Raw genomic sequence first — 24,285 nt, 5'->3', positions numbered from 1 at the left:
TCACTCATCTGAGCCCCATGATAACACTCAGGGTAGTTTTCTAGGTCCAAACATCTTCATCTACTTCCATCAATTATTTTCCCTCAAACAATGTCAGAAGTGGGGATACTTGCTGGTGATTGCACCGTGTTCAGCACCATTTGCAACTCCTCAGGTACTGAAGCAGTTAGTGTCCATATGCAACAAAACCTGTGCAGCACTCAGATTTAGAAGCTGCAATGGCCATCTCCCCAACGAGAAAGAACCTAACCATCTCCCATCGACATTCAATGGCATTACCATCCGTGAATCCCCTACAATCAACATCTGGGGATTACCACGGACCAGAAACTTAACTGGACCAGCTATATAAATACTGTGGCTGTAAAAGCAAACCAGAGGCTGGGAATTTTCCAGCCTGTGGCTCGCCGCCTGACTCCCTAAAGCCTGTTCAGCATCTATAAAAGCATAAGTCAGGAGTGTGATATAGTATTCTCCACTTGCCTGGATGAATGTGGCTGTAATGACAATAAAGGTCAAGACCGTCCAGGATTAAGCACCTCACTTCAACCGCACCCCATCCACCTCCTTAAATGTTCATTTGATCCAGCGTTGACGTACAGTGGCAGCAGTGTGCACCATATACAAGATGCACTACAGTAAATTACCAAATCTCTTTTGACAACAGCCTCCAACCCAGTGGCGTCTACCACCTAGAAGGACAAGGGCAGCAGATGCATGGGAACATGACCGCCTGTAAGTCCATTCTTAACCTCATACCATCTTAACTTGGAACTTTACCGCCGGACTTTCATTGTCGCTATGCCAAAATCCTGGAGCTTTCTTCCCAACACCACTGTGGGAGCATCTGCACCAGACTGGCGATTCAAGCAGCTGCCTCATTACCACCTCCTCAAAGACAATTAGGGATGGGCAATAAATGACGGTCAGCAATTCCCTCATTCTAAAATAACATTGGTAGCACAGAGGAACAGACAGATGATCACTGAAAATGAAGGCAGAAATCAGAAGAGAAAAAAGAGAGTGGAGATCAAATAAAGACTCATGACTTCCATTTGCTGCTCTCTTACTTCAATTGATTTTGCTTCATCTAATGAAGGTCAGTGGACATTTCTTTTCAATGTCTGTTTTCAAGGCAGGCAAGACTTCCCTTTTAAGGGGGTGGGGTTTCCACTTTACAAGGAGGGCCCCAGCTGTATAAAACCCAGCCCAGCTGCAGGTCAGGGGAATGGTGGAGTATTGTAATTGTATTGGAATAAACCTTGTTCTTTAATTTCTACCATCATCTATGCATTCTGCTCATCGCGGATTCAACAACGTCAATCTGCTCTTTGTGTATCCCTTTTAAAAAAAAAAAAAGAAGTTGGGTTTACACATTTTGTTAACTCATAGGTTACACTTTACATAACTGTGCGGAAAGGAAAAAAAACCCAGCAATAAATAGAAAGAAGGTAAAACGACAGGCAAAAGTCAGTACAGATATTTACATACAATTGCTTTCTTTCCCTCCTGCTGTGGCCGTGACCCCTCTTTGGTCGACTTACCTTTGTTACAATTCCTAGTTTGGCCCAGGCACGTATTTACAGATGTCTATCTACAATTTTGGATCCTTGTCCCTCTAGCTTTCTTTGCGTGTTCTTCCCCCCCACACCATTACTCTATTGGTTGCTGGCTACAAACAGATCTTGGGACAAGTTAGTGAACGGCTTCCACATCCTGTGGAAACCCTCTTCCGACACTTGGGTGGCAAATTTTATTTTCTCCAGTTTGCGAACTTCCACCAGGTCAGACAGCCTGTCTGCACCCTTGGGTGGTGCTGCCGATTGCCACCAGAGCAGGATTCTCCAGTGGGCAATCAGGGAGGCAAAGGCTAGGGTATCGGTGCCCCTCCCCATGAAGAGATCTGGCTGGTCTGAGAACGCGAAGACCGCCACTTATGGGCATGGCTCCACATTCACTCACACAAACCTGGACATTGCCTCAAAAAAGGTTGTCCAATACCGGGCAAGATGGGGCAGGCCCAGAATATCTGGGCGTGGTTAGCCAGGCCTCCTGGGCACCTCCGGAAAGAACCTACTCATTCGGGTTCTGGTTAGATGCGCTCTGCGCGCCTCCTTTAGCTCCATTAGCCTAAGCCTTGCACATGTAGCGGTGAAGTTCGCCTTGTGCAGTTTCAACCCAGAGTCCTACCCCTATTTCTATGCCTAGTTCCTCCTCCCATTTTTCCCTCATCTTGTCCAGGGGAAGCGTACTTCCTCCAGCAGTCACCTGTACAGGTCCCCACAGTTTCCCTTCCCTAAGTTGCCCGTGACAAGCAGTTTTTCAACTAACAAATGTCCTGGTATCTAGGGGCACATCACTGCTTTCTTACGGAAAAGATTTTTGACCTGTTTGTGTTTTAGCTAGTTTCCTTTTGGCAAATGGAACCTCTCCGTGAGTTCCCCCAGGGTTCCTACTCTGTCGTCCATGTACATGTCCCGAACCACCAGTGTCCCCTCATCCTGTCTCCGCCTTTTGAAGGTGGCATCCATTAATGCAGGAACAAACCTGTGGTTGCTGCAGCTGGGGGTGATGGTGGACATTTCAGTTAGGCTGAAGTGTTTTCTCATTTGGTACCGCGTCTGAAAGTGGCTACTGCCACTGGGCTTCTCAAGTGCTTGGCCGGAGGGTCAAGCGAGAGCAGTTGTGACTAGGGCTTGGAGGGACGTCCCTATGCAGGAAATCACCTCCATCTTCAGCCATCCTGCTCCGGGTTTCTTCACCCATCCCCTCACTCTTTCTGCTGTGTCCGCCCAGTGGTAGAACTGTAGGTTTTGGAGGGCCAGACATCCCCTGTTTCTTTGCGTCCGAACCAAACCATTCCAGTACCTCTATGTGGTACTTCCACTCGACTCTGCTGAATGCATTTTCTGAGTCCAGGGAGATGATCACTTCCGGGTCCTCTCCCCGGACGGGGTCATTGTCACTTTCAGCAAGCGGCTGAATGTTCGCTTTCAGCTGCCTGCCCTTGACAAAGCACGTCTGGACTTCCGGTGGTGGCCATGGAGTGAAAGGTCGCACATTTGGGCAGCCCCTGCTCTTGGTGGTCTTTTTGTGGCTTCTAAGCTGGATTTCCACAGGAATTTTTCAAAAATAAAGGTTTAAAAGAGAGGAGGTGGCTCCTTGTTTGTGGAGCTGCGCCCAGGGAAAAATCGAAAAAGGGGGAATCAAAAGTTGGTTGGAAGTGGGGACCAGAGTTCAAAGGAGGCAATGGCAGGGTTGCAGGGTCTGACCTCGCCAGCTCAATGGTCGACGGATCAGTTGGTGAACTTCTTGACTGAGAAATTCACTCAACATCACAAAGAGTGTGTGGGGGACCTGGCCCGGGCGGTGGACTTGATTAGGGTGGTGGTCGACCGTGTGGAGGAGAGATTGACGACCCAAGGACAGGCGATACAGAAGCTGGAGGAGCTGGCGGCGGAACGCAAGGAGCAGTCCACCGCGATTGCAGCGGAGATCGGGATGCTACAGGGCTAACAGAAACGACTAATGGAGAAAGTGGAGGACCTGGAGAACCGTTCTCAGAGACAGAATATCCGGATCGTTGGTCTGCCAGAGGGGAAGGAAGAATCGGATGCCGATGCGTATGTGGGGAAGATGCTGGAGAAACTGACAGTGGAAGGTGCATTCCCCAAGTCATTGGAGGTGGACCGGGCCCAAAGGGTGCTTATGCGTAAGCCCCAGGGGCGTGAGCCCCCGAGGGCGATGGTGGTACGACTGCATCGGTTCCTAGATAAGGAACGCATCAGAAGATGGGACTGGCAGACGAAACGGTGCATGTGGGAAGATGCATGTAGGAAGGGTGTACCAGGACTTGGGAGCAGAAATCGCAAAGAGGAGGGCGAGTTTTAATAAAGTCAAGGCGGCCCTGTATGAGAAGCAAATAAAGTTTGGACTGCTTTACCCGGCCCGTCTATGGGTGACCTATGAGGGTCGGGAGCTGTACTTGGCTCGCCAGAGGACATGGCGGACTTTATGAAGGACAATAACCTGATGGGAAAACAAGGACCTTGAACCTTGACTGGGAGAACGGAGTTAGAAGTGATGTTTTGCCTTGTAAAAACCTTAGTCTGTCATGTAATTTGCGATGCTTGAAAGTTGTTTGAAATTCTGCATGTATAATTCCTTTTTCTTTTCTCGGTCTGTTCCACCTGGCTCTACTTGAAGGTGTTGGACTAGATAAGATTTTGTTAAGGGAGGAGGGGTGGGCCTTTGTGCTTGGACCTTGTGAGGGATTATGTGTTTGTTTTTTTATGCTTTTTGCCATTGTTCTGGGAACTTATACTAAGAATGGGGGGGGGGGGGGGGGGGAAGAGAGAGAACCAGCAGGTGGTAGGGGTGGGAGCTGCCAGGCTAGCTGGGAGGGCTAGTTCATGGAAGCAAAGTGAGGGGTGAGCTGAAGATTAACGTTGGGGGGGGGGGGGGGGGAAAGATCGAGGCAGACCAGGGGGGGGGGGGGGGGGGGGGGTAGATTTATTATGGTCAGTGGGAAGCTGGAGGGAATGGCTGTGGTGTTGGTGAATATATACGCCCCAAACTGGATGATATCGCTTTTGTCAGGAGGGTGCTGGGGAAGATTCTGGACCTTGACTTCGCACCGGCTGATTATGGGGGGTGGGGATTTTAACACTGTTCTGGATCCGAGACTAGACCGGTCGAGTTTTAGGTCGGGAAAAATATCAGCAATGGCTAAAGAGCTGTGGGGGTTCATGGAGTGCATGGGATGGGGTGGATCCGTGGAGATTCGGGAGGCCAAGGAGCAAGGAGTATTCATTCTACTTCCATGTGCACAAGGTGTATTCCAGGTTAGACATTTTTGTACTTGACAAAACGCTGTTAGCAGGGGTGGAGAGCACTGAATACTCAGCAATTGTGGTGTCGGATCACGCCCCACACTGGATAGACCTACGGGTTAGCACAGGAAAGACCCAGTGTCCACAGTGGAGGTTAAATGTAGGGCTGTTAGCGGAGGATGAGGTCTGTGAGCAGGTGAGGGAGGCCATTCGAGGGTATAGAAAGAACAACGACATGGGTAAGACGCGGAAGGGATAGTTTGGGAAGCATTGAAGGCGGTTATCAGAGGGGAATTTATTTCGATTCAAGCCCCCAGGGAGAAGACTGAACGGGGGGAGTTGGACTGGCTGGTAGGTTAAATCTTACAGGTGGACAGGAGATATGCGGAGTCTCCAGATGAGAAGCTCCTGAAGGAGCATCAGAGACTTCAAATGGAGTTTGGGCTCCGGTCCACAGGTAAGGCAGAAGGGCAGCTGAGGCGGGTAAAAGGGGCGATATACGAATATGGGGAGAAAGCTGGTAGGATGTTAGCACATCACCTGAGGAAACAGGAGGCGGCGAGAGAAATTGGGAAAGTAAAGGATATGAGGGGGAAAGTGATGGTGAATCCGGGGGCGGTAAATGATCGGTTTCTCGAATTCTATAGGCGACTTTATAAATCGGAACCCCCAGCCGGGGAGGAGGGTATGAAGCGATTTTTGGGGGGGCTAGAGTTCCCGAAGGTAGATGAGGAGCTGGTGGAAGGCCTCGGGTGCCCGATTGGGCTCAGGGAGGTGATAGACGGATTGGGGGCGATGCAACCGGGTAAGGCCTCGGGACCTGATGGACACCCAATGGAGTTTTAGAAAAAATTATCTGGGTTACTGGGGCCACTCCTGGTTAAGGCCTTTAATGAGTCTAAGGAACTGGGAGTGCTCCCCCCAACGCTATCACAGGCATCGATCGCTCTCATCTTGAAACAGGATAAGGACCCAGAGAGCTGTGGATTATACAGGCCGATCTCCCTTTTGCACGTAGACACTAAATTGCTGGCAAAGATCTTGGCCACACACATAGATGACTGGGTCCCAGAGGTAATCGGAGAGGACCAGACGGGATTTGTGAAGGGCAGGCACCTGATGTCCAACATTAGACGGCTCTTAAATGTTATAATGATGTCAGCGGAAGGGCGTGAGGTTGAGGTAGTTATGGATGCAGAAAAGGTTTATGACCGGGTGGAGTGGAAGTACTCATGGGCTATTCTAGGCAGGTTTGGGTTTGGGCAGGGATTTGTGAATTTGGGCCGGTTGCTATATCAGGCTCCGTTGGCGAATGGAAGAACCAACTGTGTCCGGTCAGAATATTTTAGTCTTTGTAGGGGGACAAGACAGGTGTGCCCACTCTCCCCACTACTGTTTGCCCTGGCTTTAGAGCCCCTGGCAATGGCCCTTAGGTCATCGAATGTCTGGCGGGGGATAGTGAGAGGGGGGGTGGAGCATAGGGTCTCGCTCTACGCGGACGATTTACTTCTTTATATTACAGACCCGTTTTTTTGGGGGTGGGGGGGGGGGGGGGGGGGGGGGGGGTGGCTGGCTGGCCGGAATCATGGCGACATTGGAAGAATCTGGGCGGTTTTCAGGCTACAAACTAAATATGGGAAAGAGCGAGGTGTTTGCGATTTAGGCACGGGGGCAGGAAAGAAGACTGAGGAAGTTACCTTTTAAAGTGGTGGGGAAGAACTTCAGGTATCAGGGGATTCAGGTGGCTAAGGTTTGGGGGCAGCTCCACAAGTTAAATTTGGGTAAAGAGGTCGATCAGATGAAAGGGGATTTCCGCAGGTGGGACATGCTCCTGCTGAGACTGGCGGGAAGGATACAGACAGTGAAGATGACAGTCCTCCCAAGGCTGCTGTTCTTTTTTCAATGTCTCCCGATTTTTGGCCCGAAGGCCAATTTTAGGAAAATGAATGCGGTAATCTCGGGTTTTGTGTTGGCTCGTAAAACCCCGAGGGTGAAGAAGGCCCTCCTGGAAGGGACGTCGCGGGGAGGGGAACTTGGCCCTCCTGAATTTTATTAATTATTACTGGGCGGCCAACGTATCGATGGTCAGGAAGTGGGTAGTGGGGGAAGGGTCGGTTTGGGTGCGAGTAGAGGTGGCATCATGTTAGGGTATGAGTTTGGAGGCTTTATTAACGGCGCACCTGCCGTTCTCGCCAGCTCGGTACTCCACAAGCCCAGTGGTGGTGGCAGCCCTGAGGGTGTGGGGGCAATGGAGACAGCACACGGGATTGGAGTGGTCAGTGTGGTCACCGATCTGTGACAATCACCATTTTAATCCAGGGGTGCTGGATGGGGGCTTTAGGAGGTGGCAGCAGGCAGGGATTGAGATATTTGGGGATCTCTTCATTGAGGAGGGTTTCCCGAGCCCGGAAGCATTAGAGGAGGAGTTTGAGTTGCCGGGTGGGAACGGGTTCCGGTACCTACAGATACGGGTTTTTGTCCGGAGGCAGGTTGCAAGCTTTCCTCGCCTCCCCCCCAAGGGGACTTCAGGATAAGGTAATGTCAAAAAACGGGGGTTGCGGAGGGGAAGGGAGGTTCTCGGAGATATACAAGGAATTGATGGAGTGGGAAAGGGTCCCAATCGGGGAAGTGAAGAGGAAGTGGGATGAAGAGTTGGGACGGGAGTTGGGAGTCAGACTATGGGAAAAGGCCTTGAGGAGAGTCAATTCATCCTTGTTGTGTGCCAGGCTTAGTCTGATCCAGTTCAAGGTGGTCCATCGGGCTCATATGACTGTGGCCCGGATGAGTAGGTTTTTGAGGAAGTGGAGGATAGGTGCGGACGCTGTGGGGGAAGCCCGGCGAATCATGCACATATGTTTTAGGCGTGTCCGATATTGAGCGGATTCTGGCAGGGATTTGCGGACGTCATGTCAGAGGTCCTGGAAGGGAGGGTGACTCAGAGTCCAGAATTGGCAATATTTGGGATATCGGAAGATCTGGGGGCCCAGTGGGGGAGGGAGGCCGATGTTCTGGCCTTCTCCTCCCTGGTGGCCTGGAGACGGATTACAAATGCTTCAATAAAATATTTTCTAAAAAAAAGACAAAGCCAGTCTGGTCTTCCGCGACTACCTCTGGCATACAGCTGCCCAGCCGCTTAGCCAGGGCCTTTGCCCGGATCTTTGAGTCTATGATGAGCAGCGAGTTGGGCAAGTACGAACCGCATTCGGTCAGGTCTTTGTCCTTTTTGGATATCTGCAATATTGAGGCTCGTGTCTTTCGGGGCAGGGTGCCCCTAACTAGTGAGTCTGCTAACATCTCCTGCAGGTGCAGGCACAAATAGAAGTCTGCCGAGAATCCTTCTGACTCCGGCGCCTTTCCTGCCTGCACGGAGTTGATACCCTCCATGACCTCTCCCAGTTCTAATGGCACTTCCAGGACCCGTCTCTTCTCTTCCCCCACAAACGGCAATCTGTCGAGGAACTGTTTCATCCAAGTGTGCTCCTCAGAGGGCTCAGAGGTGTAGAACCCCTGGTAAAAGGTTGCAAAGGTCTCTGAGCCTTTCTGGTGTGGCAACTAGCCTGCCGCTGCTTTCCCTAACCTAGGCTATTTCCCTTGTGACTGCCTGATTTTTCAGCTTATGTGCCAGCAGGCGCCTGGCTTTGTCACCATGTTCGTAAAAGGTCCCCCATGTCTGGAGGAGCTGGTGTACTGCTTTCCCAGTAGAGAGCAGGTCAAACTCCATTTGTAGCTTCTTCCTTTCCGCCAGTAGCTCTATGGTCAGGGCCAAGGAGTACCGCCAGTACGGAATCGGCCAGCTCTTGCCTAGCCGCCCTCTCCTTCCCATTTTTGTGCGCCTTGTACGCAATAATTTCCCCCTTATCACTGCCTTCTGTACCCCCAGAACGTGGAGGTTGTTAGTAACATACCAGTCTATGTAATATTTGCTTGTATAATGCCTTGTTTGGGGGCCATCCAATGTGCTCGTTTGCGGTACCTTTGTTTTCCTTGCCGCCTGTGCGATCTGTCATGGCCAGCCTATTACCCGGTCGATCTGCACCTCACCCTGACCAATGAACGCCCCCCCCCCCCCCACCCTGTCTCCTCACCCCCTCATGCGTCCTACTGTTCTCACCCCCGCCTTTCTGAGACTCTATGTCAGATTTGAAGACGAGGCGGTTCAGTCCCGTGCAAATGGTCTCTACATTTTTTGTTAACCGATACAATCAAATGTCTGGTTCACTGCTGGTTTTGTTGCTTTCCCAGCCCATGGTTGTGCACAAATTCATCTGTTTTTGCTGGTGTTGTGAAATAGTACTCCCTGCCCTGGAACGTCACCTAGAGCTTGGTAGAGTGCAGTATTCCGAAACGCACATTGTTCTTATAAAGAGCCATTTTGGCTTTGTTAAATTATGCCTGCCGCTTGACCAAGTCTGGCCCAATGTCCTGGTGCACCCAGATGGACGTCCCTCCAGTGTACAGGACCTTGTATGTCTTGCCCAGATTAGGATATTTTCCTGGTCTTGGTACCAATGCAGTTTTGCAATGATGGCCCGCAGCTGCTCTCCGGCCTTGAACTTTGACCGGAGTGACCTGTGGGCTCTGTCCACTTCTGGGGGGTTTGGGGAAGCTTTCCCCTCCAACCAGTTTGCTCAGCATTTGGGCCAAGCACTCCATACGGTTCCTGCCCTGGGTGCTCTCCGGTAGGCCGACAATGAGGAGGTTCTGGTGGCGCGATCGATTTTCTTGGTCCTCGACCTTCTCCCTTAGTGTCCCTTGCATCACCACCAACCTTGCCATCTCTGCCACCAATGAGGTGATCCAATCGCTCTGGTCGGTCGCGGACTTCTCCAGCTCCCTGATCATCACCTCCTGTGTCTCTAGGCCCTGCTCCATCTTTTCCAGGGCTGCTTGCGCCTCCGCTACCGCCACTTTTACTGTTGCCATCATTTCGAGTTTGATGGTGCCCCTGAGCTTTTGGAGTTCCTGTGTTAGGAATTCCCTCCGTTTGTTCATCGGAAGGTAGCCAGCCATATATTAGAACAAAGAACAATACAGCACAGGAACAGGCCCTTCGGTCCTCCAAGCCTGTTCCGGTCATGATACCAACCTTTGCCAAAACCCTCAGCACTTCCTTGTGCCATATCCCTCCATACCCATCCTATCCATGAGCTTCTCAAGATGCCTTTTGAACGCCTCCTCTGGCAATGCATCCCATGCACTTACCACCCACTGCATAAAAAACCTGCCTCGCACATCTCCTCTAAACTTTGCCCCACGGACCTTAAACATATGCCCCCTGGTGACTGACTGGATGACCTGATCGAGGTCTACAAGATTATGAGGGGCATGGATAGAGTGGATGGGATAGCACTCTTTGTTCTGGCAGTCTATCCCGTTCGGGTGTAGCCAGGACCTCGTTGCCCCACGTTTGCCATTGCCTCAGTCTCTCTGGCCAGGCGTTTACTGCCTGTTGGCTCTTCAGCTCCTCAGGTTATTGTTGCCTGGCATATTTAGTTCGTTGCCATGGTGTTGTAGGAATGTATTTTTGTCCCCCCCTGGGTTTAGAGGGCTATTTTGGGTTAATTTTGAATGCCTAATTTTGAGTTTCCAGGAGGAGAGCCATCTTTCTTCATTCTGCTCAACACATTCCCAGTGATGGAAGTCCCCTTTGTGCATACTTTGATTAATGTAACAGTATGTGTGATTGGAAGAAAGGGAGAGAATGAGGAAAGGTGACCAGGAGAGGACAAAGAGACTTTCCTGACGACTTGTAGGTGAGATACGGAGTTAGTACAAGAGGTGACAGTGTTGCAAAGTCCAATGAACCAGTGAAAGGCTGTCACTTACTGTGAAACAAGCGCAAAGTGACAGCCATTTGCAGGTTCATTCCTCAAGGCAATGCCTTGACCACAGTCAAGCTGCCTGGTTTAAAATTCAAGCAATGCTTGGCAGTTAATGATCAGTCATCATCAACTGGGGCATTTGCCATGACAACACGTCTACCAATCAGAGTCCACTTGCCACCAATCAGCACTCTCACACAGTATAAATGTGTTGTTTTCCATTGCTTTGGTATTCTTGAGAATTACCCTGATGAGTGCAAGAGGAAAACCTTCAACAAAATTTATCTTATTTCAGCAATACTCAAATTTCTGAAGTAGAGCCACTGGAACTCTAGAGGTCATCTCACATTAAAAGGGTTTACAGCAGCAGAGCAATGAATAGTTAAAGATACCAGTCTTCATTACTTGGCTCTGTACTTCAAAGAAATCAACATGAGGCTTCTTTTAAATAAAACGTCAGGTTTGTCGCAACAGTCTGTTTAACACTTACTGAGTATCATGCTCAAGCATTGCTGAAGCCTTCATAACATCTTTCTTATGGACAGGTCCAATGTTAATTCCAGCATACTACGAAAGAAAAAAATAGACAGATTTAGTTTTAAATCAAAACAGAAAAGTGTAGAGATTTCAAGTTCTGATACTTACTGGTACACTTGATGCCCGAAGATATTCTAAGAGTGCTTCCAAAGAGCCCAATGTAGAGGCTTGTACATAAACACCTTTCTCCTCAAGTTTAATAGAATTCAGCGTTTGTTTCAGTTCATGCTCGAGCTCATCCTGTTAACAGTAGCAGAATAAGACACCTAATTAAATTCTAGTCACATTTTCAAGCTTATATCTACATTGAAAGTGTGATGTGAGTGTTCGATAAAAGCAGGTAAATAGAATAAAGTTGAAAGAAAACAGATTTTTCCAAATACACTTTTAATCTAGTTTATCTTAACTTTGCACCACAATGGCTATGCAAATGTATTCCTAATTATATACCAGCATCAGTGCAAAAAGTGCTCACAAGATAATCGTCAATATCTAAAAGTAAACTCTGCAAAGTAAAAATAAAATGTACATATTATGGTTCTTGCACTAGATTCAAGGTTAAAATGCAACTAGTCAATTTAGCGGTTTCTTTTGGAAAAGTTAAACAACTGGCTCAAGTACAACAGTTGTAAGGAGCAGACAGCGATATTCTAAATTTATAACATTGGATACGATGCAGTAGGGGATTGTTACGGCTTTTTTGTCAGACAGTTTTAATTAAAATAGAGTCATGATTCACAAGAATAAAAGAAGATTGCAGTTCATTTAGTGCGATTACATTTCTTAATCTGAGCAACAGTTCAGCAATTACTGCACAGAACGTTCAAGAACCCAGAAGCAAGGCCAATTAAACTAGACTAAATACTATTTGTTATGTTAATACAGGGAAGTTACAAATTGCTGGCGCAGTAGTTCGGAGAGATTCCCATTCAATCAGAATGATCTAACTGGGGTGAAGTAGTACTTTAAAGAATCAGGGTTTTACAAATGCACACAGTGTGGAGGAAAATGGTGCACGTTTCAAACACAAGAACAATATGTTTACATTTATTGCAAGTAATTGAACGTTTATGTTTTTATGGTCTCAGAAACTTTATTTTGAGTGATGTATCATTGGAGTTCTGAGCAACTAAGATGATGATCAATAATGCACAGGATTCTCAAGAGATTTTAGCAGTTCTTGAAATTTACTAGACTAAGTTTGTATGTACTGGCAAGGTTTTCAGACAATCAAATGCAAACCTTCAGAACTGCAATTTCATCATCCTTGTGTGCTATTAGTAGTGGTAAACCTGCAAGAGATTTCTCCAGGTCTTTAGCAAGAACTTTCACACCTTGCGCAGCCCAGACTTCCTTTTGTTTCTCATACGGATTCTGAGGGAAAAGAAACATATCAAAAACCATTGTAAAGTCAAAACTTCATTACATGATCATTGCAATTCTTTTTTTTTGGGGGGGGGGGGGGGGGGGGGGGGGGGGAAGAGGTGGTGTCATGATATCCATATTAACATATCATGGTGCAATCACACACACACACACTGATGGACAGGTAGATGGACCAACCAACACACACAACATCACAGCCAATCACCAGTGAGAGCACACGCACTATAAAACAGGGAACACCACAGTTCCCGCTCATTCTACCAGGAGATAGCTCAGAGCACAGAGCTCACAGCGCGCCACTCAGACATACACCATGTGCTGAGTGCCTCACTAAGATAGTGCTAGGGCTGGGTCCACAGGTTAGCTGGTGAAGTACGAACCACAGCCAGAAGTTAATAGTTATTATTGTACAGAATAATAAAACAGAGTTGTACCATCTGCAACCGTGTTGGTTCGTTTGTGTATCGGAACACCCAACACGACAGGAGGGAGAGAAGGCAGGTAAGAACAACAATTACATTGGTTAAAATAACATGATATGTTTTCTTTTAACCATACACTATAACCACAATTCTTCTGCTTCTCTTAAAAATATCAGTCAAATTAACCAAAAAGATACAGTACACTTTCAGAATGGGGTTGTTCGATCAGCGTGGTCGGGAATAGTAATGCGGTCTGATTTTCTGCTTTCTAATACAGGACTATTATATTAGGTCTATTGCGACCATGCTTGAGGTCAGCTAGCTCAGTTGTGCCAACAGGAAAGCTCAATTCAGTTTCAATTATCATTTGCTTATTCTTTAGACAAATATTCAAGATACCAATTCAATTCCTTTCCAAAAATTCTTGCAATGGCAATTTTCTGACGTAGTTAGTTGCAAAATCAACATATCTGCAACATATATCTGTCAACTTTCACTCAAAAACCATGTATATATCTTGTTCTGCGCGATTTCTCGTTTTTTTTTGTTACGGGGGGGGGGGGGGGGGGGGGGTTATTGTTTGTAAGGGAGAAAAATTGTGTTAAAAAACTTTAATAAATATTTTTTTTAAACAACAAACTTTCACTCAAAAAAAACTAATGCTCAGAGCTACGAAGTGTTAGCATAAAATTACTTTGCAAACTACTGTTCCATTCTAGAATCAATTTAACACTACACTGACATTGTATATTAATGCCAAAAAGAAAATGCTGGAAAATCTCAGCAGGTCTGGCAGCATCTGTAGGGAGAGAAAAGAGCTAACGTTTTGAGTCCAGATGACCCTTTGTCAAAGCTAAAGGCAGAGAAAGTGGGAAATATTTATACTGTGGAGTGAGAATGAAAGAGGAGTCATAGCAACAGAAACCCAGGGAAACGGGGTGCTAATAGCCACAGAAAGCGAGGGGAAAGAATGCTAACGGCAGTCCCCAGAGAGAACAGAAGATTTGAAAGGCCAAACTGCAGAGAAACTAACATCAGAGGGTAAACTGTGACAGATGCAGATGTGGGGGAGGGGAAGGGGGAAGCAAAGGGGAGAAAGGGTGACGAAAGGTGCATAAGATGCGGGGGGCTGAATATATATATTATATATATATATAAAAAGAAAGACAAGAGGGAAAGAAATGGTAAAAAAACATAGTTAAAATGAAATGGGATGAAAACAAATGGGTAGAGGTGGGGTAGAGCTAATCATCTGAAGTTGTTGAATTCAATGTTGAGACCGGAAGGCTATATAGCGTGCCTAACCGGAAGATGAGATGTTGTTCCTCCAGTTTTCATTGAGCTTCACTGGAACATTGTAGCAGGCCAAGGACAGACTTGTGGGCATGGGATCAGGGTCTGGTGTTAAAATGGCAAGCAACAGGAAGGTCAGGATCCTGAATGCGCACAGACTGAAGGTGCTCAACAAAGCGATCGCCCAGTCTGCATTTGGTCTCTCCGATATAGAGGAGACCACATTGGGAGCAGCGAATGCATTAGACCAAATTGGTCGAGGTGCAGGTGAAACACTGCTTAACCTGGAATGTGTGTTTTGGGCCTGGGATGTGAAGCATGGAAGAGTAAAGGGGCGGGTGTTACACCTTCTGCGATTGCATGGGAAGGTCCCATGGGTGATGGGAGAGGTGTTGGGTATGGTGGAGGAGTGGACTAGATTATCTCTGGGGGAACGGTCTTAGTGGAATGCTGACAGAGGGAGTGAAGGGAAGATGTGTTTGGTGGTGGCATCATGCTTTGAATACGGAGGCTGGTGGGGTGAAATGTGAGAACGAGGGGGACTCTATCCTTGTTCTGGGAGGGAGGGGAGGGGACGAGGGTAGTGTTGCGGGAGATGGACCGTATATTAACGCTCTGGTTTAATATATTTTGCCTGATGTCACTGAACGGCTACAGGGCATACTGAAGAGGGAGGCAGACAGATACCGTGATACATATTGTTACCAATGATCTAGGCAGGAAAAGGGATGAGGTTCAGAAAGCAGAATTTAGGGAGCCAGAAAGTAGATTTAAAAACAGGACCCAGAAGGTAATAATCTCTGGATTACTTCCGATGCTTCGTGCTAGTGAGTTTCGAAATAGATTAGTCCAGATGAATGTGTGGCTGGAAAGATGGTACAGGAGGGAGGGCTTTAGATTTCTGGGACACTGGGACCGTTTTTAGGGACAGTGGGACATGTACACGGTGGACAGTTTCAACCTGAACCAAAATGGCACCAATGTCCTTGCAGGGAGGTTTGCTAGTGCTGTTGGGAGGGTTTAAACTAACTTGGCAAGGGCCTGGGATCCTGAGAGAAGGTTCAGCAGAGATAGATGCACAGCCAAAATTAGAGGAGACACGAAGCGAGCCAGGTAGGCATATACGGCCGAGATCAGTTACATTACCAGGACGTTTGGCAAGATTGGATGGTATTTATTTTAATGCAAGGAGGCTGGCGAACAAGGCAGATGAATTGAGGGCACAAATTAAAACATGGGGATATGATTTTAATGCTGTCACTGAGACATGGTTGAGAGGGGGGCAGGATTGGCAGCTCAATATTACAGGACACAGAATCTTCAGGTGAGATAGGGAAGGAGGTAAAAGAGAAGGGGGTGTCGCAATTTTGATCATGGAATTAATTTCAGCAGTAAGGTGGGATGGCATCTTAGAAGGCTCTGCAACGGAGGCCATACAGGTAGAACCTAAAAGCCAAAAAGGAGCAATCACATTGGTTGGAGTGGTCTAAAGGCCCCTAGCAATCCAAGAGAAATAGAAGAGCAGATATGTAGGCAAATTTCAGAGAAGTGTAAAAGTAATAGGGTAGTGAGAGTAGGGGATTTCAACTTCCCCAGTATTAAATGAGGAAGCCAAAATGTGAAAAGTTTAAAGAGAGTGGCATTCTTAAAATGCATCCATGAGAACTTTTTAAGCAAGTACATAGAAGGACCTACAAGAGAGGGGGCGGTCGTTGACTTCTTTCGGTAACAAAGCTGGGCAGATGATTTGCAGACAGTGATCATAACTCCATTTGATTCAAGATGGTTATGGAAAAGGACAACGATGGGCCGGAGATCAAAATTCTAAACTGGGGGAAGGCCGATTTTAATAAGATCAGATATGATGTGGCCAGAGTGGATTGGGAGCGGACACTTTTAGTTAAAGCTGTGACAGAACAATGGGGCACATTCACAAAGGTAATAGGGACAGCGCAGGGCCAACATGTTCCAATCAAGAAAAAGGTGGGGCCAACAAATCCAGTGAAACCTGGATATCAAGGGATATACAGCATTGGATAAGGAGAAAAATGGAGGCTTAGGGCAGATATCGAGGGTTCAAATAAATTAGGAAGGCAAAAAGGGGACATGAAAGGATACTGGCAGGTAAAGGGAAAATCCAAAGTTGTTTTACAAGTACATTAAAGGTAAAAGGATAAGTTGAGAAAGAGTAGGGCCAGTAGGACCACAGTGGTAATTTGTGTGTGGAGCCAGAGGATGTAGGTACGGTTCCAAATGAACACTTTGTGTCAGTGTTCACTTGTGAGAGGGACAGTGTGGGTATAGAAATCAGGGAGAAGGACTGTAATAAAATTGAAGTGATCAACATAGACAGAGAAGAGGTTCTGAGTGGTCTGGCAGGCTTAAAGGTAGACAAATCTTCAGGGCCAGATGAAATGTATCCCAGGCAGCAGAGTGAGGCAAGGGACGAAATAGCAGGGGCGCTGGCAATCAATTCCTCTCAGGCCACAGGAAAGGTGCCAGAGGACTGGGGGATAGCCAATGTGGCACCATTATTCAAGAACAGAGGAAGAATCAACCAGGAAACTACAGGCCAGTCAGTCTAACGTCAATTGTGGGGAAACTATTGGAATCAATGCTGAGAGTCAGAATTAATCTGCATTTGGAGAGGCAGGGATTAATCAGGAACAATCAGCATAGTTTTGTTAAGGGGAGGTCATGTCTGACCAACTTGATTGAATTTTTTGAAGAGGTGACCAGGTGTGCAGATGAAGAAATGCATTTAACGTAGTCTACTTTGGACTTCAGAAAGGTTTTTGATAAGGTCCCCCCCATGGGAGACTGACAGAGAAGCCCATGGGATCCAAGGAAATTTAGCAAATTGGATCCACAATTGGCTGAGTGGCAGAAGGTAGAGGGTGATGGTTGAGGTGTGTTTTTCTGACAGGAAGCTGTGTCCAGTGGGGTCCCGCAGGGGTCAGTGTTAGGGCCTTTGCTGTTTTTGGTTTATTTAAATGATTTAGCTATGAATTTAGGAGGTTGATCAGTACTTTGCGGATGATACAAAAATTGGTGGGGTGGATAGCCTTCGATTACAGTAGGATATAGACGGGCTGGTCAGATGGGCTGATCAGTGGGAAAAAGAACTCAATCCGGATAAGTGTTAGGTGATGCACTTGGGCAGGACAAATAAGGCAAAGGAATACAAGATAGACGGCAGGACCCTGGAAGCACCAAGGATCAGAGGGATCTTGGTGTGCATGTACACCAGTCCCTTAAGGTGGCAGAGCAGGTGGTTACAGTGGTGAAGAAGGCATATGCTATACTTGCCTTCATTAGCCGAGGTATAGAGTTTAAGAGCAGGGAGGTTATGCGTTGGTTGGACCACAACTAGAGTATTGTATGCAATTCTGGAATCCACAATATAGGAGGGATGTGGTAGCACTGGAAAAGGGTGCAGATGAGATTTTCCAGTGCTGTTGCTTGGGCTAGAGAGTGTTAGTTATGAGAATAGATTGGATAAGCTGGGGTTATTTTCCTTGGAGCAGTGGAGACTCAGGGGTGACATAATTGAGATGTACAAAATTATGAGGGGCACAGACAGAGTAGACAGGAACAAACTTTTTCCCTTGGTGGAGGGGTCAATGACCAGGGGGCATAGATTTAAGATCAGGGACAGAAGGTTTAGAGGGGATGTGAGGAAAACCCCTTTTACCCTAAAGGTGGTGGGAGTTTGCAATTCACTGCCTGAAAGTATGGTAGAGGCAGAGACCCTCAAAACATTTAAGAAGTATTTAGATGTGCATTTGCGATTCCAGGGCATACAAGGCTATGGGCCAAGTACTGGAAAATGGGATTAGAATGGTTAGGTGGTTGTTTTTGACCGGCGTAGACACAATGGGCCAAAGGGCCAATTCTGCGCTATATGATTCTATGACTCTATGATATTATTGTACTCCCTTCCTAACCCCAAAAAATTGCTTTTGAAGGCTTAATTTATTAAAAATGTACCCCTACACCCATTTAATGCATTCAACTTTGATATTCCAGAGTTAACGGTTACAACTAAAACTGATTTATGAAATGGAAATTATGATTGACAAAACAATTAAAGTTTTTTTGGGATGAAACCGGCAGAGTAGATATGTGCAAGTAGTTCAGCATTTGGGCCTCAGCAATTTACAATCTATATCAATGACCTAGATGAGCAGAGCAAGCACAATGTACCTTTGCAGACTAGTTAAAGCTAAGTGTGAGGAGGATATAAAGAAACTGCAAAGTGATAGAGGTAGACTGAGTGGACAAGTACAAGGCAGATGAAAACAATCCACTTTGGCAGAAAAGTAGAATATTTCTTAATAAGGCGAGAGACCAGGAAATGTATTCAGAGGGATCTGCGGTTCTCAAAGACGAAGCACAGAAGGTTAACACAGATTCGGCAAGCAATTAGGAAGATACCTGCTATATTAGCCTTTATTACAAAGAGATTGGATTATAACAGTAGAGATAGAGAAGTTTAAATAAATTATAAATGGCTTTGGTGAGACCACACTTGCATACACTTTTGATGCCCTTGCTCAACGATAGACTTGCCTTAGAGGGAGTGCAATGAAATTCACTAGACATGGGGCTGGTTTAGCACACTGGGCTAAATCGCTGGCTTTTAAAGCAGACCGAGGCAGGCCAGCAGCACGGTTCCAGCCTCCCCAAACAGGCGCTGGAATGTGGCGACTAGGGTCTTTTCACAGTAACTTCATTTGAAGCCTACTTGTGACAATAAGCGATTTTCATTTTCATTTCATTCCTAGGATGAGAAGGTTATCTAAGTGGAGAGGTCGCGTAGACACTATCTATATTCCCCAGACTGCGGAAGAATGAGAGAGAGGCCTGATAGAGGTTTACAAAATTTTGAGTGGCATGGACAAAGTGGATAGTCAGATGCTTTTACCCAGGGTAGAAAAGTCAATTACTGGGGACATAGATTTAAGGTGCAAGGCGGAAAGCTTAGAGATGTGCGAGGTAAGACGTTTTTTAAAAAACAGATGGTGGTGAGTCGGATTTTTAAAAAATCAAAAGTTATGGGGTAAGGCAGGACAACAAATTTATGTTCTTATGAATGAAAGGTAAATTCAATCCAGTAAATGTGCACATTTCATCTGCTTAAATAATATTTAATAGCAACAAAAAATTGCATTTAAACTGCACGGTCTTCAAGACAAAATATTCTCAGCAGATATACAGCAGTAATAAATATTACAATACCTGCCTTTTTCTAAAAATATCAGTTTTGCAGTATGAAGTTTTTAAATAACGGGCCTCGGTAGGGTGCTCTTTCAGAAGGATGGTGCAGATTCGCTAGACCTAATGGCCTCTTTCTACACTGTTTGAATTGTTTGGTTCTATAGCCCTTTTTGAGGCAGTAACTACTCTCCTCATCATTTTGTAAAGAAAACAAAAAGGTTGTTTTAAGGAATTTATATAGGTAATAAGGTATAGTTTTAAGTGGGTTTAACTTAATGTTTCTTTTGTCATGTGAGAGTACCTTTAAGAAATGGGTGTTTATAAATGGGTGTGTATATAAATATCTATAGTGAGAGTACCTTTAAGAAATGGGTGTTTACTACTGCAGTGCTTTCAGAGAGGGGGTGGAGCGGGGCTGTTTGTCAGCTTTTTAATTTCGTCTTAGGCGGTTTGCTGCAGGGTGTGTTTTAGTTTCGTTTTCAGTGTTGGAGCTGAAACCAGACAGAATAGGTGTACTGTTGATCTCTCTGCCATAAAAAGACCATCTCTTGATCATTTGGTGAATTCAGAATTATAACTGTTTTCAATAGTGACTTTAACCTGATGTGCATCTGTTAAAGGTTTTGTTTTTAAGTCATATGGATGTTAAAAGGAAAGCTTAAAGGATTACTTAGTGTTGTATTCTTTGGGGGTTATATTTGAATTAATGGTTGCTAAGATGTTCACTATATGTTTTAAAAAGGTTAACTTGAGTTCATAGAATAAACATAGTTTGCTTTAAATAATACTTTTCCATTTCTGCTCTACCACACCTGTAGGGTGGGTCGTGTGCTCCCCATTCCACAATCTATTAAAAAGTTGTGGGTCAGGTGAACTCCATGATACACTTTGGGGTTCTCTAAACCCTGGCCCATAACACTATGCCTGAACAAAGGTGCTTGTATATGTGTGGTGGATTTAGTTATGACTGTGTTTCTATTATGCGTGAAGAGTAAATAAACTAGCAGTGGTTGCTTAGCAACTGGGACCCTGGGAAGGTAGAATCGCTTTTAAGTTTTAGTTTTAGCTGGATGTATTGCAATTGAAAAAGACACCAGGGAGTAAACCCACGCAGGCACGTGGAGAATGTGCAGACTCCGCACAGACAGTGACCCAGCAGGGAATCGAACCTGGGATCCTGGCGCTGTGAAGCCACAGTGCTAATCACTTATACTACCGTGCTGCCCTGTCTGGGAATGGGTGGTTAAAGCAATTGTGAACAGTTTGTAAGCAGTCAAGACAAAGAAAACTTGAAAGGGGTGTAAAATCCCGGACTGGATTCACTGAAAAAAGCAGGGTGGAAGCTTTGTTTCAAAGTGTCATTTGGAAAATCGGGACTGCATTTCAGAATGCAAACCATTAATGGAAAGCAATATTGCGAAAGAGGATTTTAAAGCATGTTTTTGGGAGTGGAGTTTGGAAACTCTCATGTTACAATCGGGGGGGGGGTTCGGAGGAGAAAACCACAGACTTTAACTTGGGTTCAGAGTGAGGTGTGTATTTGACTACAGCCAACTTGCGTGTTTAAAGGGACTTTGCATTACTGAGACCATAGAGATTAAAATGTACTTTGTAATCCATGTTAATCTTAAAATCTGACAGTATTTGCTCAGGTAAGGGGGAGTAATCCAACTTTTCACGTTCAATAAATGCTTTTTTCTCTCATTGTTAAAACTAAATTAGTGGTCCTGTGACTCTGTTCCTCCATGCTTTCTTAAAAACAAAGTAAAAAGTTATAGTCTTTTGAGCCCGGGTTCCATCTGGGATCTTCCCGTCCAGTTATAGCACCAACTGAGATTGTAGCAATTTTTCTTCTGTGCAATCAAATTAGTATGTTCCACCAAGAGTGTAATTTTCCAAATATTGAACAGAGTGATGGATCAGGTAATAAAGGCAGCGTGAAAATAGTTGGTTTCACAGCTGCCTTTTCTAGCCAGATCAAATGGCACTCTGTAGTTTTAAAGTGCTGGTGAGGTTTACACAGCCAGTTGGGTTTTTTTTTTTTGGGGGGGGGGGGGTCTAAACTGACCGGCAAGGCTGGGATCCTGAGACCACAAAGTGAAGTTAAAAACACCCCCCACCCATTCTCGACATTGGAACCCCTGACAGACAAGGCAAATACCCTTAACCCTCCAACAGAGGGCAAATATCACTTAGACATTTAGCTGCACAAGTGCTAGGGGCACACAGATAGGATAGTTTCCAGTTCAAATAATGCAGAAAAGGACCATGACTGCTGAAAATTATTTCAACAGATTTTGAAAAGGTGTGAAGGATGAATCAGTATTGGGAGAGAGACATAGCACTATAAAACTTTGTGATGGCACAATGAGATCATAAAAGCCTTTAACGTACACGAGTTACATAACTAAGCTTTATTATAATGCTGCAAGGAAATATAGTAGATAAAACATTAGGACATTTTTATAAAATAGCATTATTTTCCATACTTTTACTCTCAATTCTTTGAGAGGTGGTGGTAATAGGAGACCTCTGATCTGTGTAACTATAGGGCCTTCAACTCCAGGAACAATAATAGTATCTCCTTCCTTCATAATACCATTGATTAGAATCACATCAATCGTTGTTCCCATTCCAGGAAGTGCTTTTACCTGAAAAAGGAATCCAGACAAGACGACACAAATTTACAGTTACGCAATAAATAGTGCGATTCCTGCCATAAAGTCCATTCTTGGTCATTTCTTCTGTTAATGCTCCGTTTTCCAAAAACTGCTTACTCACAATATAGTTCTGAACATCAGCGACATTTTGCTATTCTGAGGTTATCTGTTTAGACATCAGAATTAACAGGGCAAACTCGATATTGTCATCATCTTAGTGGGAGATATGCATCAAATTTACTTAGTTGCTCGTAAAATTTAAAAGTAAAGTCACCTTAGTCCCAGATGACCATAGGCTGCTTTCCTCTTTGAGCACAGTAAGACGTCTTACACCAGGGCACCAGGTTAAAGTCCAACAGGTTTTGTATCATTCACCTGAGGAAGGAGCTGTGCTCCGAAAGTTAGTGATTCGAAGCAAACCTGTTGGGACTTTAACCTGGTGTTTTTACTGTGCTCACCCCAGTCCAACGATGGCATCTGCACATCTCTTTGAGGTGGGAGAGCTGACTGGTGGTGGTTTAACCCGAGGATCACTGCACTTCAGGCGAGGGGCAAGGTTGAGAAGGTGGGGCCTTTATGATTAACCTCAGCCGGTATGGGAATTGAACCTGCACTGCTGGCCTCTCTGCATCACAAACCAACCAACTGAGCTAAACCGGCCCTCTCACCTCTGAGGGTCAAGAGTTCAAACCCACTGTCCGGCTTGAGCATATGCCCCGAGATGATATTTCAATGCAGCGAATATTACACGGTTGGCATTGCCATTTTTCAGCAGATCTAAATCAAGAACTTACTCATTGACCCAGGTGGATGCCAAAAAAAAATTCTCTGGCACCATTGGAAGAAATGCAGGGAGTTCTCCTGATGTTCTGACAACATCCTCTCACTGCACCTCTTCAAACATCATTAAGAGCAGAATAGCTTTTCATTCATTTAATTTATAATTTGTGGAACTTTGCTGTGCACACAAATACTTCCATGTTTGTCTATACAGCCATGACTGCAGTTCAGAAAATAATTCTTTGAATATAAAATTCTTTAGGACATCCTGAAGATGTGATATAGCACTACATAAATGTAATATTACCTCTAGCCCTTTTACAATCTTACCACAAATAGAGAATATGTCCTCCAGTATCCACACATCCATTTTCCATCCAATGTCAGTGGATAATAGTCAGAAGGAACACTACCAGATTATTTGCCCCTTTCATATAATGGGGATTCTTTCCCAAAATATATTTTATTCATAAAGTTATGTTACAATATAATTCAAAGATGGTTATACATAAAGTGCATTATAGATCAATTTGGTTAAATACAGTACTTGCACAAGGTGCCTTATTCCACTTACAATGCAAGTTGTACCTCCATTTACATTTAAATATTTTTGATGCTAACAGCCCAACGTACGCTATGGCAGGAGGGTCCAAAAAGGTTGCCTTTTCCCAGAGAGTGGCTTCACCAAGCGTCAGTGCATTGTCTCAGCAGGGAGGTCTTATAGCTCAACAGGTAGCACCCCTGCTTTTGAGCCAGAAACCCAGGGTTGAAGTTCCACTCCAGGACTTGTTAGCTACTGAGGAGGTGTTTATAACATGGTTCAACAGGTTGGAATCAACCTCCAATATTTCCCCATTATCTGCACCCCCGCCCCCCGCCCCAAAAGGGGGAGGGGATGAAAGTGTGCAGATAGGAATTAAACAACGCTCACCAGATACTCTTGGACCTTGCAACATACCAGTCGCAAAAACTAGTTGTGCACAGCTCCCTGCATTGGGAGGTCAGCAATTTTCAGCTGGACTGAAAAACATCTCACTGAGTTAATGGTCTTCCAGCTCCAGTTGATATTTGCCTTGGTTCACATCCCTGGGAACAGTCTATAGAATGGTGAATCTGTATTACGGATCTTTGGAAGAACATAGACAAAAACCCATGCACCTTCTTCCAGAATATCTTTGCAAACAAGCATTCCAGAAAGAAATGGGTAGCACTCTCATTCCCACCAGGGCCAGATGTGATGTCAGGTTTGACAGGAAGAGCCCTACTCACCACCAGCCAAGTTAAGTCTCGTGCTTCTTATAAAGTTCTTGTGATGAGTCATTCTGCCAAATGA

At 45.6% G+C, this 24,285-nt stretch overlaps 1 protein-coding gene across 2 annotated transcripts in view; it reads right to left on the bottom strand.

The window, feature by feature from the left end:
• eif5b (eukaryotic translation initiation factor 5B) overlaps window positions 1-24,285 on the bottom strand; it is a 170,926-nt gene that overhangs the window by 41,685 nt on the left and 104,956 nt on the right. For both annotated transcript variants that reach the window (XM_072476584.1, XM_072476585.1), the window contains exons 17-20: window positions 22,002-22,163; window positions 12,434-12,565; window positions 11,300-11,431; window positions 11,145-11,221 (exon numbers count right to left, since the gene is read on the bottom strand). In XM_072476584.1, coding sequence (XP_072332685.1) covers window positions 11,145-11,221; window positions 11,300-11,431; window positions 12,434-12,565; window positions 22,002-22,163 — 503 coding nt within the window. The remainder of the gene's footprint in view (window positions 1-11,144; window positions 11,222-11,299; window positions 11,432-12,433; window positions 12,566-22,001; window positions 22,164-24,285) is intronic.

This window comes from Scyliorhinus torazame, chromosome 15, assembly GCF_047496885.1.
Source record: "Scyliorhinus torazame isolate Kashiwa2021f chromosome 15, sScyTor2.1, whole genome shotgun sequence".
Classification (NCBI taxonomy): domain Eukaryota; kingdom Metazoa; phylum Chordata; class Chondrichthyes; order Carcharhiniformes; family Scyliorhinidae; genus Scyliorhinus; species Scyliorhinus torazame.
The sequence above is the reverse complement of the archived record's forward strand: the minus strand, read 5'-3'. Positions and strand labels throughout refer to the sequence as shown.